The sequence below is a fragment of the Oncorhynchus kisutch genome, linkage group LG29, assembly GCF_002021735.2.
Source record: "Oncorhynchus kisutch isolate 150728-3 linkage group LG29, Okis_V2, whole genome shotgun sequence".
Taxonomy (NCBI): Eukaryota; Metazoa; Chordata; class Actinopteri; order Salmoniformes; family Salmonidae; genus Oncorhynchus; species Oncorhynchus kisutch.
The window spans coordinates 15696946-15711243 of record NC_034202.2 but is presented as its reverse complement, the minus strand read 5'-3'; the positions used below and the strand labels follow the sequence as shown (position 1 = coordinate 15711243).

The following is a 14298-nucleotide window of genomic DNA, read 5'->3' as shown; positions in this document are numbered from 1 at the left end:
GCAGCTGCGGTCATCCCCCTCTTCAAAGGGGGGGACACTCTTGACCCAAACTGCTACAGACCTATATCTATCCTACCGTGCCTTTCTAAGGTCTTCGAAAGCCAAGTCAACAAACAGATTACCGACCATTTCGAATCTCACCATACCTTCTCTGCTATGCAATCCGGTTTCAGAGCTGGTCATGGGTGCACCTCAGCCACGCTCAAGGTCCTAAACGATATCTTAACCGCCATCGATAAGAAACATTACTGTGCAGCCGTATTCATTGATCTGGCCAAGGCTTTCGACTCTGTCAATCACCATATCCTCATCGGCAGACTCGACAGCCTTGGTTTCTCAAATGATTGCCTCGCCTGGTTCACCAACTACTTCTCTGATAGAGTTCAGTGTGTCAAATCGGAGGGTCTGCTGTCCGGACCTCTGGCAGTCTCTATGGGGGTGCCACAGGGTTCAATTCTTGGACCGACTCTCTTCTCTGTATACATCAATGAGGTCGCTCTTGCTGCTGGTGAGTCCCTGATCCACCTCTACGCAGATGACACCATTCTGTATACTTCCGGCCCTTCTTTGGACACTGTGTTAACAACCCTCCAGGCAAGCTTCAATGCCATACAACTCTCCTTCCGTGGCCTCCAATTGCTCTTAAATACAAGTAAAACTAAATGCATGCTCTTCAACCGATCGCTACCTGCACCTACCCGCCTGTGCAACATCACTACTCTGGACGGCTCTGACTTAGAATACGTGGACAACTACAAATACTTAGGTGTCTGGTTAGACTGTAAACTCTCCTTCCAGACACATATCAAACATCTCCAATCCAAAGTTAAATCTAGAATTGGCTTCCTATTTCGCAACAAAGCATCCTTCACTCATGCTGCCAAACATACCCTTGTAAAACTGACCATCCTACCAATCCTCGACTTCAGCGATGTCATTTACAAAATAGCCTCCAATACCCTACTCAACAAATTGGATGCAGTCTATCACAGTGCAATCCGTTTTATCACCAAAGCCCCATATACTACCCACCATTGCGACCTGTACGCTCTCGTTGGCTGGCCCTCGCTTCATACTCGTCGCCAAACCCACTGGCTCCATGTCATCTACAAGACCCTGCTAGGTAAAGTCCCCCCTTATCTCAGCTCGCTGGTCACCATAGCATCTCCCACCTGTAGCACACGCTCCAGCAGGTATATCTCTCTAGTCACCCCCAAAACCAATTCTTTCTTTGGCCGCCTCTCCTTCCAGTTCTCTGCTGCCAATGACTGGAACGAACTACAAAAATCTCTGAAACTGGAAACACTTATCTCCCTCACTAGCTTTAAGCACCAACTGTCAGAGCAGCTCACAGATTACTGCACCTGTACATAGCCCACCTATAATTTAGACCAAACAACTACCTCTTTCCCAACTGTATTTAATTTTAATTTATTTATTTATTTTGCTCCTTTGCACCCCATTATTTTTTATTTCTACTTTGCACATTCTTCCATTGCAAAACTACCATTCCAGTATTTTACTTGCTATATTGTATTTACTTTGCCATCATGGCCTTTTTTGCCTTTACCTCCCTTCTCACCTCATTTGCTCACATTGTATATAGACTTGTTTATACTGCATTATTGACTGTATGTTTGTTTTTACTCCATGTGTAACTCTGTGTCGTTTTATCTGTCGAACTGCTTTGCTTTATCTTGGCCAGGTCGCAATTGTAAATGAGAACTTGTTCTCAACCTGCCTACCTGGTTAAATAAAGGTAAAATAAATAAATAAATAAATGTCTTTTTGGATCAAGAATTGATCAATAATACTAATAGGGACGATCAGATCCTCTTACCTATTCAGGCATCATATAATACACAGCCACATGCATATCCATAAACTCCACCAATAAGACTTTGAAAACCTTAACATGACTGCTGGCAATGTCATTATTTTCGTCACCATCCATCAATGGTTGATGTGCATTATATTTCATTAAAGGTCAATTACATTTTAAAACCCTTTATTTTTCTTAAAATGTTACTATCAACATATTACTATTATTAACAGTTTACTATGCAATATAAAACTATACCTCTGTTTTTTTACTAAAACTTTTTATATATATCATACATATTATTATAACACATTACAACAAAATATATATTTAAAATGTATAATTATTTTTAATTGTTGGAAGGCAAGATATTTTTATGTTTTAGAAAAGAAGGCCTCGGGAAGGGTTCTCTCTCTCTCTCTGCTTGTAACCTCACAGCTTGTTGTGGCTGGCACCACCCATGTAACCATGCCTCACACATACCCCAAGGGGGGAGAGAGTCAGAGAGAGAGACAGCGATTTCATTCATTGAAGGTAAATCACAATACACTTAGAACTGGTCTAGGAGATATGTTTTCTGTAGTTTTCTGTGGTTTATCTGTGTCATACTTGTCTAGGACACTCACTAAACCCTAAACCTCAACTAAATCTTGTAATAAATAATGTGGAAATTGAGCAAGTTGTCAAGTATGTGAAGAGAAACGGACCAAGGCGCAGCGGATGTTGAGTTCCTCATATTTATTATAAAGTGAAACTTAGCCAGAACAAAACAATAAATCAATAACCTAACAATGAAACGTGACTACGTGGTGCACATGGACAAAACACAAAGCAATATCCCACAAACACAGGTGAGAACAGGGAACCCTTAAGTATGATCCCCAATTAGAGACAACGATAATCAGCTGCCTCTATTTGGGAACCATACTCAATCCCAAAACATAGAAACAAAACTACTAGTACACCCCCCTAGTCACACTCTGACCTAAACACCATAGAGAACCAAGGGCTCTCTATGGTCAGGGCGTGACACACAAGTTGAGATGACTAAACTGCTTGGAGTAACACTAGAACTGTCATGGTGAAAACATATTGATGCAGTAGTAGCTAAGATGGGGAGAAGTCTGTCTAATAAAGCGATGCTCTGCCTTCTTTTTTTGGGGGGGGGGGGGATTTTTGCCCCTTTTTCTCCCCAATGTCATGGTGTCCAATTGTTGTAGTAGCTACTATCTTGTCTCATCGCTACAACTCCCGTACGGGCTCGGGAGAGACGAAGGTTGAAAGTCATGCGTCCTCCGATACACAACCCAACCTAGCCGCACTGCTTCTTAACACAGCACGCATCCAACCTGGAAGCCAGCCTTCACCAATGTGTCGGAGGAAACACTGTGCACCTGGCAACCTTGGTGAGCGCGCACTGCACCCGACCCACCACAGGAGTCGCTGGTGCGCTATGAGACAAGGACATCCCTACCGTCTCTAACCCGGACGATGCTAGGCCAATTGTGCATCGCCCCATGGACATCCCGGTCGCGGCCGGTTATGACAGAGCCTGGGCGCGAACCCAGAGTCTCTGATGGCACAGCTGGCGCTGCAGTACAGCGCCCTTAACCACTGCACCACCCGGGAGGCCTCTGCTCTGCCTTCTTAACAACACTATCAACAAGGTAGGTCCTACAGGCCCTAGTTTTGTTGCACCTTGACTACTGTTCAGTCGTGTGGTCAGGTGCCACAAAAAAGGACTTAGGAAAATTGCAATTGGCTCAGAACAGGGCAGCACAGCTGGCCCTTGGATGTACACAGAGAGCTAATATTAATAATATGCATGCCAATCTCTCCTGGCTGAAAGTGGAGGAGACATGGATTTCATCACTACTTTTATTTATGAGAGGTATTGACATGTTGAATGCACCGAGCTGTCTAAACTACTGGCACACAGCTCGGACACCCATGCATACCCTTACAAGACAGGCCACAAGAGGTCTCTTCACAGTCCCCAAGTCCAGAACAGACTATGGGAGGCACACAGTACTACATAGAGCCATGACTACATGGAACTCTATTCAACATCAAATAATTTATGCAAGCAGTAAAATTAAATTTAAAAAAACAGATTAAAAAACATCTTATGGAACAGCGAGGACTGTGAAGCAACACAAACATTGGCACACACACACACACACACACACACACACACACACACACACAAACACACACACACACACACAATATCATATGCATATGCACACACACACACACACATACACACAGACACAATCACACACACACACACACACACACACACAAAATAACATATGCACTATACATACACATGGATTTAGTACTGTAGATATGTGGTAGGGGCCTGCTGGCACACAGTGTGTTGTGAAATCTGTGAATGTATTGTAATGTTTTAAAATGATATAATCTGCCTTAATTTTACTGGACCCCAGGAAGAGTAGCTGCTGCTTTGGCAGCTAATGGGGATCCATAATAAATACAAATATAAATAGGACAAGTCTAACAGTTACTTATATTCAGGCAGACCTACCCGGGAAATACTGTTTCAAATGTTCAAACTCAGGCCTCCCCAATTCACTACATAAATTCCCATCTGTTTAAAATTGTCAAACTCAGGCCTCTACCATCCACTACATAAATTCCCAAATGTCCCATCTTCTTTCAGTTCAACAACACATCAATCACCAGGACAGCTTCATTGCAAACACATGCTTTACCCAAACAGCTGCAGTAGGCGGTTACATAAGCACTCACTCAATTGCATGAGAACATCCGGACAGGATGTACATAAATGGGCATAACCGCGTGACACATAAAATAAGTGGTCATCTATTGTATTTCTTCTCTTAGGCCACTTAGTTCCAGTGAAGTGAAATCTTAACACTACAGCATTCAATGGGATTCTAGACGATTCTGTGCTTCCAACTTTGTGTTTCCTGTTTCAGCATGACAATGCCCACGTGTACAAAGTGAGGTCCATACAGAAATGGTTTGACGAGACCGGTGTGGAATACCTTGACTGGCCTGCACAGAGCCCTGACCTCAACTCCTTTGGGATGAATTGGAATGCTGACTGCGAGCCAGGCCTAATCGCTCAATATCAGTGCTTGACCTCACTAATGTTCTTGTGGTTGAATGTAAGCAAGTCCCTGCAGCAATGTTCCAACATCAAGTGGAAAGCCTTCCCAGAAGAGTGGAGGCTGTTGTAGCAGCAAAGGGGGGGACCAACTCCATATTAATGTCCATGATTTTGGAATGAGATGTTCGACGAGCAGGTGTCCATATACTTTTGGTCATGCAGTGTATATTGAGAGCAGGTGCTTCTAAGCAATTAACATCCCATCATGTATAAAATGCTAGGCAGGTCATTATTTAGACTACCATGGCTATTCCTCCATTGGATGATAATGCGCCCATCAACAGGGCACGAGTGGTCACTGAATGGTTTGATGAGCATGAAAACAATGTAAGCCATATGTCATGGCCTTCTCAGGCTGAATTCCAAATGATTCCCTACCCCTCGCCCCTCCATTTGCGTGTTCACGCACGCGTCTGCCGTATGCACAAGTGCAGTGGTGGGAAAAATACACAATTGTCATACTTGGGTGAAAGTAAAGATACCTTAGTAGAAAATGACTCAAGTAGAGGTGAAAGTCACCCAGTAAAATACTACTTGAGTAAAAGTCTAAAACATTTTGGTTTTAAATGTACTTAAGTATCAAAAGTAAATGTAATTGCAAAAATATACTTAAGTATCAAAATTGCGTCATTCAAGTCACCGGTGTGTCCCGAAGTAGATGGATTTATGGTGCTTTAGGGAACTCTGGGGGTAAAAAACAAGGTCGGCAAAGTCGGAGTTCTACAAAAAGGCTGAGTTCCCGACTTAGAATTCCGAGTTGGGTGACCATTCAAAACAATTTTTCACAGTCGGAGCTCGTTTTTTTTCAGAGTTCTCAATTGTCTTGAACGCAATGAAGTCAAGAGTGAATGAAATGAAATCTGGTTCCCTTCCTCTCATCATCCCCTTCATTTGAAAGCAACCCCGCAGCATTATCAAACTTCCCCGTGTGTCATTATAGGGAGGGTCTTTTCTTTGAATGCTTCATTTGGTCGTCGGTAAACATAAGAAGACCCAGCTGCTGACGGAGACACAAGAAGGCCTGATTGAATGGAGCAAAAAGACACCTAAACCACCTTAATCCGGGGAAAATGCTATTTCGGAAGGTACAGATCAGCGCTCTGTTTACCGAAGATCAAATGATGCATTCAAAGAAAAGAACACCCTCCCTACTATCACACATGGGGAGGTTTTATAATGCTGTGGGTTCGCTTTGCTGCCTCTGGTACTGGGGGCCTTAAACGTGTACAAGGCATCGTGAAATCAGCTAATTATCAGGTGTTGGAATCCAATATTAACCCAGTGTTCAAAAACTGGGTCTCCATTGAATGTTGTGGGTCTTCCAGTAGGACAATGACCCCAAACACACATCAAAAAGCACCCAGGAATGGTTCAAGAAGAAACACTAGACTGTTTTGAAGCTGCCAGCGAAGAGTCCAGATCTGAATCATATCAAAACCTATGGCAAGATCTGAAAACAGCAGTTGGTCGAGAGCACCCCTCAAACTGTGAAGAATTCTAACAGTTTGCTGCTGAAGAGTGGGCCAAATTGCCAGTAGAAAGCTTCTGCAAGCTCATTGATTGCTACAATAAGTGTTTGTCTGCAGTTATCTTGGCCAAAGTCTGTGCAACCAAATACTAGCTCTGGTGTGCCAACAATTTTGTCCATGCCATTTGTCTTTATTTTCTAAATTGAAAATTGTAAACTTAAACTTACAAGAATAAAATTGTTTCTGCAATGTTGAAAATCCAATAACAAGATGTGGAGACCAAACCTTTTTTTTCAATAACAATTTATTCGTGAAGAAATAGGGATTTATTTAAGAAATTTGCAAGGGTGACAATATATTTTTTCTGCTACTGTATTTGTTCTAACACTCCTTAACGTAACCCAGCTGATGATTCGGTGGTTGATGGGCTAGGGCTAGGCTACCAAACCTTTCTTTGTGGTCTCCAATAGAGCAACAAGGACATCTTACAATCATTGAGACATTTCTGCTCAAACTTTTGGTGATTTCATTATTTATTGGTTTTACGCACCAACCAAGACTATATTAAGCTTAAGGTAGATGGTACCTGCTTTTTTTCACTGCTGTTTGGCTGCCATAAATGTGTAACCTATCTTTGGTGTAACTACAGTATCTTCAGCTAGCTAGCTATCTCTGCTTCACTAGACTGCTAGACTGACTGGACGATTATTTGTCACTACCTTGAATGGAATGTTTGACAGGATGAACTTAACAAAAGTTGAATAATTGTATTAATATACTTCAGGAGAAATAAATGTGTAGACTCTGGAGTGATTCAGAGGCCATCCTTATCTTCTCCTCTTTAAGCTTTTCCTTCTCCCTTTTCTCCTCTTTCTTGTCTCTTCTCTTGTCTTGGTATTCATACCAGCACCCTTCCCATTTCTGTCTTCTTAGTTCAGCCTTGAACAGATTCTGCCTCTGCTCTCTCTCGCGCTCGGCCCGTGTGCTGACAAGACAATGGGCCACGGATCCAAGACCACCTCCTAAGGTGCCTGGTGGGGAGAAGGGAGAGTTGGTAGACTGTCAATAGTGGACAGAGATGCGAACCCAGGTCGCTGGCGTGATATGCAAACGGCCTACGTATCGTGCCAATAGGGAAAAATAAACTTATAGAAACTGTAAAGTAGAAGAGAAAAGAGATAACTAGTGAGAAAATACTGACGGTAGCCTAATGTTCAGTTAGGCTCGAGATAAAATATTGGTTGTCTAGCATAGCTTCCTACCTATGCTGCATAAATGACCGCCTTCCTCCTACTCCCTCTGAAAGGTCCTCTCGATTTGTCGTCGGTATCTCTCCTTGACCTTAGCATTTCCCCAGTTGAAGATTCTCCTACTGACACTTTTATCTTTCTTGTTCTTTTCTTCAATGATGCTTCCACCGTCATCTTCCTCTGCGGTCGCTTTGGTCCTCTCCATTTTCTTTACTCTCCTCTCTTTCATTCTCTGCCGGTCTTTCTTCTTTCTCTCTGCCCATCTGTTTCTGGCTCTATTTCTTTCCACCTTTCTTTCTTCTCTTGCTCACATGCTGTATGTTTTTCTACCTTTGCTCGTCTTGCCTTAATGTACGGCTCTTCCCATTTTTTGCACCGGCTGTGCTCTGTCTTTCAATCTGTTTCTCGGTCTTGTCTCGCTTTCTCCATCGCTCCTTTGTCTTCATCAATTTGCCGTTTAGCTACCTTCCTCCGTTGATCCTTCTCCTTTCCATTGCTTTTTTCATTCTCCCTCTGTCTTCTCAGCCGATCACTGTCCATTTGTCTTTCCTTCTTCGGTTTCTCTCTCAGTTGTTCCTCATCTCCGTCTTTATCTCTGACTGGTTTGGTATTGGCAATCTATCTCATTTTCCTTCTTAACCCTCTCCATCTGTTTCTCCTCTCTATGGAATCTCCTTCCTTGATAGAATTGATTCTCTTATCAAAGACAAGAGACACATGCAGTATTTCTGCCAGTGAACTGACTGACTGTATCATATATAATATATCTATGGACCGCATTCTGTTTGAACCAAAACCAATATAAAAAAAAGTCCACCCATAGAATTAGAATGATCATTCACATGTTATGATTCCACCCACAGCAGTTAAAAGGCATCCATTTGATCAATAATTTTCATGAAACGAGGCAGTTTCGTGAACTTTATTAGATTTGTACTGTTTCCCTCTGGCAATCCAAACACTTTTAAATAAACCAATTAAAATGATGCCTACTCAAGACTTAATATTGCTCTGGGCCTACGGGACGTGACAGTCATTTCAACGTAGAGCATTCCAATAAATGCAAAACCTATCAACCCACACACAACTGTACCACATTTATCTTTGTTGACGTGGCATGTGACATCTGTGCCGTCTCCTTGTCTCTCACAGGTAGAAAATCCAGATCATTACAATTGCCAGACAAAGTATGCACATTGCTAGGTTTTTGAATGCGAGCATAAAATACATTGAAAGGTTATTAAACATAACATTTGAACTGTTGACCATAACTCAGAGAATGCAAATATCTACAAAAATGAAACAGGCAGCACACAATTGTATTGTACGCACATGGTCCTCCCTAGCTCAGTTGGTAGAGCATGGTGCTTGCAACACCATAGGGAGTCCTGGGACCACCCATATAAAAAGAAATGATGCACGCAAGACTGTAAGTCACTTTGGATAAAAGCTTCGGCGAAAAGGCATATATTATTGATATAATACACATTGTAATAGTACATGTACAGTATAAGTAGACTTTCACCCTGCACACACAGCGTTATACATCAATATGTTATTGAAAGAAGGCAGACAAGCCTTGTTCTGCAGCACGGGCAGCAGGCGTATTGTTCTGGTCCTCATCTCTTCATAGCCCTCTTTTCCCTTTTTTTATACTTTTTATATTTCTTCTCTTTTCTAAACATATCTTTTTCAGCTCCTCTTTGACCCTGTCTGCCCTCCCACCCCCACCCCTCTCTATATTCTCTCTCCTTGCACCCCTCTTTCCCCCTCCTTCTCTGCTGATCTACTTGTTGAGGTATTTGGCCACTGATTGGTAGGCCAGTAGGATCTCGGAGTCCTTGGGACAGGTATATCGGAACTCGTCCTGCTGGTTGGCCTTGGTGAGGTAGCGGGTCAGACCAGTCAGAGCCACAGGGATCTCAAAGTCACGGTACTTCCTACACACCACCTGTGGGGGGCAAGAGGGAGGACACACACTAAACCACACTGAGCAAGGTTTCATCTGTTTACTATTAGCACAGTGGTGCCAGTGGTACTTGTAGTCATACAGACCAATAAAAGGCCATGCAATGTATATATTCCCATTGTTTGAACCATTGTTTGATCTTCAAGACTACCCATACTGTCCGTATTTAATCACAACAGTGCCATGTTACAAAACGACACCCCTGAGTACACCTATAAATACCGTGAATAAACATTTTAATTTCCTGATCGAGATTGAGATGGTTACAACAGAGAGAAACAGTAGAAATGAAAGGACAATAGATGACATAGGCAAAGGCGATGTGGTTTATGAGATCCTGGAATGCTTTATCTGATAACCTTGACTATGTTGAGCTTGGGAAGCAGGTTGCAGTCAGCTAGACTGAGGGAGTTCCCATCCAGATAGTGCCGTGAGTACTGGCGGGTGTCTGGGTTCTGGTCCAGCTCATGTGGGAGTGGCGTCAGCAGGTACTGATCCAACTTCATCAGGCTCCTCAGAAACTTCTTCTCCAGCACTGAAAAGGAGCAAAGCCTCATCAGAAGCTGGAACAAGGCTCATTTTATGACAGGACATACTGTTTCAATGACTCGATTTCTAAACACGGAGGGGCTCTTACTATCATTGAGGCCAGGGTTAGGGTTCTTGATGTATGCAGAGAACTTGTGGAAGATGTCATCTCCAGCACCGTTGGACTCCTTGTAGCGACAGCAGAGCTTGGGGTACCTGGAAAAGCATTGCCATTAGCTCTCAGCGTTCTGGATCAGTGAAACCAGTGGAGGATGCATTTGACCGCAAAGACGTTAATTCACCTGGAATAAACATTTATTTATTCATTACCTGTCTCATTTGCCGTGTGTGTGTGCGTGTGTGCGTGCGCGTGCGTGCGCGTGCGTGTTGCCGTGCATTTATGCCTGTTTATGTTCATCACACACTCACTGTGGAGGAGCCAGGGCCTCCTCTAGAAACTCCTCGATCTTGTTGGTGTCAGTGCGCACCTCCTCCCCGAAGATGAGGAACGGGGGCTGAGAGCCCGGGGCCAGGTCCTTCAGCACCTCTGGAGCCCTGACAACCAGAGGACCAGATGAAACACGAGGGAGAAAGTCACTCAACTGCACACTTCATCTATTACACACAATCCTCTAGTCGTTCTGTCGTCATTAGCAGTTCATAAGTAGTGGCAAATGACTTTTGAGGATGCATGGGCATGTTTGGACAAGCACTTGGATTCAGGCGTGGCTTGGATGTAGGGAACGGTTGCTTTAGGTGTGTTGTGGAGAGTGTATGTGTGTGAGGGTGAATAGCCACATTTACGTACCTCTTCATGTCCACTGTGGTGAGGGTGAAGTTGGCCCCCTTCAGCCAGAGGATCATAAAGAGTCGCTGACAGAAGGGACAGTTCCCCACGCTCTCCCCATCATCACTGGCCTGACGGGTGGAGGGGTATTCGAGAAGGACTTTTTCATTGTAAGTACAGTGTCACAAAGACGATTGATTGCTGTACTTGGTACATTATACCCCCTTACGTAATTCCGCTGTAGTAAGGACACTAATGTAAAGTGTCACCGTTTTATTTATGCAGCACTTTTTACAACACTTTGCGAATGAAGATAATTGAGTCATTGGACTGTGAGGAAGTGAAGGCATTTTCAGCAGCAGGGGATAAAGACAAGCAGAAAGCCTCCAAACTGGACAATCCTCTTTTTCAGTTTCTGTTCACCTGACCTGGCTTCAAAAAGAAAACACACCTATACGCTGTAACTGAAAAGGATTTACGTAAACAACAAGCTTTTATGAAGAGGTAACATTGCTTCAGGGTCACTCCATATTATTTGAATCACTTTCTGACTGGACCCTTTTGATTTGAACAAAAACTTCCATACATACAGTACCAGTCAAAAGTTTGGACACACCTAGTCATTCAAGGGTTTTTCTTGATCTTTACTATTTTCTACATTGTAGAATAACAGTGAAGACATTGAAACTATGAAATAACACACATGGAATCATGTAGTAACCAAAAAAGTGTTATTCAAATTCTTCAAAGTAGCCACCCTTTGCCTTGATGACAGCTTTGCACACTCTTGGCATTCTCTCAACCAGCTTCATGAGGAATGCTTTTCCGTCTTGGAGGAGTTCCCACATATTCCATCTCAATTGGGTTGAGGTCGGGGGATTGTGGAGGCTAGGTCATCTGATGCAGCACTCCATCACTCTCCATGGTCAAATAGCCCTTACACAGCCTGGAGGTGTGTTTTGGGTCATTGTCCTGTTGAAAAACAAATGCTAATCCCACTAAGCACAAACCAGATATGATGGCGTATCACTGCAGAGTGCTATGGTAGTCATGCTGGTTAAGTGTGACTTGAATTCTAAATAAATCACTGACCGTGTCACCAGCAACGCACCCACACACCATCACACCTCCTTCTCCATGCTTCACAGTGGGAGCCACACATGCAGAGATCATCCGTTCACCTACTCAATGTCTCACAAAGACACGGCGGTTGGAACTAAAAATCTCTAATTTGGACTCATCAGACCAAAGGACAGATTTCCACCAGTCTAATGTCCATTGCTTGTGTTTCTTGGCCCAATCAAGTCTCTTCTTTTTATTGGTGTCCTTTAGTAATGGTTCTTTGCAGCAATTCGACCATGAAGGCCTAATTCACACAGTCTCCTCTGAACAGTTAATGTTGAGATGTGTCTGTTATTTGAACACAGTGAAGCATTTTTTTGGGATGCAATCTGAGGTGCAGTTAACTCTAATGAACTTCTCCACTGCAGCAGAGGTAACTGGGTCTTCCTTTCCTGTGGCAGCTCTCATGAGAGCCAGTTTCATCATAGTGCTTGATGGTGCGATTGCAATTGAAGAATTGCAATTGAAGAACTTTTTGAAGAAGTTCTTGAAATGTTCCGCATTGACTGACCTTCATGTCTTAAAGTAATGATGAACTGTCGTTTCCCTTTGCTTATTTGAACTGTTCTTGCCATAATATGGACTTGGTCTTTCACCAAATAGGGCTATCTTCTGCATACCACCCCTACCTTATCACAACACAACTGATTGGCTCAAACGCATTAATAAGGAAAGAAATTCCACAAAATAACTTGGGCTTACCTGTTAATTGAAATGCATTCCAGGTGATTACCTCATGATGCTGGTTGAGAGAATGCCAAGAGTGTGCAAAGCTGTCATCAAGGAAAAAGGTGGCAGCTTTGAAGAATCTCAAATATAAAATTGATTTTGATTTGATTGACACTTTTTTGGCTATTACTTTATTCCGTATGTGTTATTTCATAGTTTTGATGTCTTCAACGTTATTTTACAATGTAGAAAATAGCTAAAGAAAGAAAACCCCTTGAATGAGAAGGTGTGTCCAAACTTTTGACTGGTACTGTAAATTAACATGAAAAAAATCTAAGTTTAAGCGTTTTTAGATCATCAGTTTCAAAAAGTATAATTTATTTTTACAAATATATTATCAAATAGTTTGACAACGCTGTTTTTGAGCTTCCCAATGATATCAAACTAAACCGTTTATATTTTTCTCATGATAGGGTGGGGCATGCTAAATGGGTCAACGTTCATCTATATCCTGAAAGTATAAGTCCCTGCTGTATGCTGTCTCCCATTCCAAGATGATGGAACTAAAATGTACCCCTGTTGTTATACAACAGGACCAAAGTTCAAAATACAGTAATACAGTCTCCATTGGAGGCAGGTTAGGATTCTAACTCTTACCTTGATGAAAAGTTCAATCTTGGGGACCTCCGCCATCTCTCTCAGTTCCTTCGAGCTTAGCAACTAGTTAATGTTGGTTCTCAGAGAAGCGAGAGCTGTCAGTGTCATCCCAATCCACACACACGGCTCAATCACCGTAGGTCACCTAAGGTCAGAGGATCCAAATGGTTGTCTTAGTGTTGAAGGTCAGATTTGCTGTTATGATAAAAGATGGTCAGCAACAACACTGGTTTGTTAGGGCCAATCCTCTATTCCTCCCTCTCTCCCTCTCTTTAGTACCTCTCTGTCGCCTCTCTGTTTCTGTCTCTCACCACACCCGCCACCTGTCTCTGAAGAAAACGCCCCCACCAGACCTACCAGTCAGACCAGTAAAGTGAGATCACCCCACCTATTCTCACTCTCCCACAGGCCTCCAAACAATGTAATGTCAGTGTGGCTCTCTTCCTCTCCCACCCCCTCTCCCCCACCTTCCTGCGTACCTTACCCAGCTATACATTTTGCAGTGTTTTTGGTGGACACATTAAGCCCACTTTCTCTCTTTGAGCGGCATTTATGACCGGATGAAGTACTCGTCATTCATCTGAAAACTCTCAAAGATGACAAAGAGAGTTGAGTTAAGGGGACAGAAACAGAGGGAGAGAGAGAGAGAGAGAGAGAAAGAAAGAGAGAGAGCGAGAGAAACAGAGAGAGAGAGAGAGAGAGAGAGATTACACAGACCCACAACGAATTTGAAAACACAGTGGCAGAATACCTGACCACTGTGACTGACACAAAAATTAAGGAAATCTTTGACTATGTACAGATTCAGTGAGCATAGCCTGGCTCTCAAGAGAAGACAGGCAATGTGCACACTGCCCACAAAATG

The 14298-nt window shown here is 43.0% G+C and overlaps 1 protein-coding gene across 1 annotated transcript; it reads right to left on the bottom strand.

The window, feature by feature from the left end:
- Window positions 1-8609: 8609 nt before the first annotated feature.
- clic3 (chloride intracellular channel 3) lies at window positions 8610-13741 on the bottom strand. The gene is made up of 6 exons (XM_020465358.2): window positions 13434-13741; window positions 11007-11116; window positions 10628-10753; window positions 10308-10414; window positions 10030-10205; window positions 8610-9652 (listed from the first exon to the last, which is right to left on the bottom strand). Exons 1-6 carry the CDS (start codon window positions 13467-13469, stop codon window positions 9488-9490), a joined length of 720 nt encoding a protein of 239 aa, XP_020320947.1. The 5' UTR covers window positions 13470-13741; the 3' UTR covers window positions 8610-9487.
- Window positions 13742-14298: the final 557 nt, after the last annotated feature.

Bases quoted from the DNA above. Each gene is read 5' to 3' on its own strand.
- clic3 (XM_020465358.2), bottom strand. From the start codon at position 13,469: ATGGCGGAGGTCCCCAAGATTGAACTTTTCATCAAG. The intron at 10,754-11,006 runs GTACGTAAATGT...TCTGGTTGTCAG, and splicing joins ACCACAGTGGACATGAAGAG to GGCTCCAGAGGTGCTGAAGG. The intron at 9,653-10,029 runs GTTATCAGATAA...TGCCCCCCACAG, and splicing joins CCAAGCTCAACATAGTCAAG to GTGGTGTGTAGGAAGTACCG.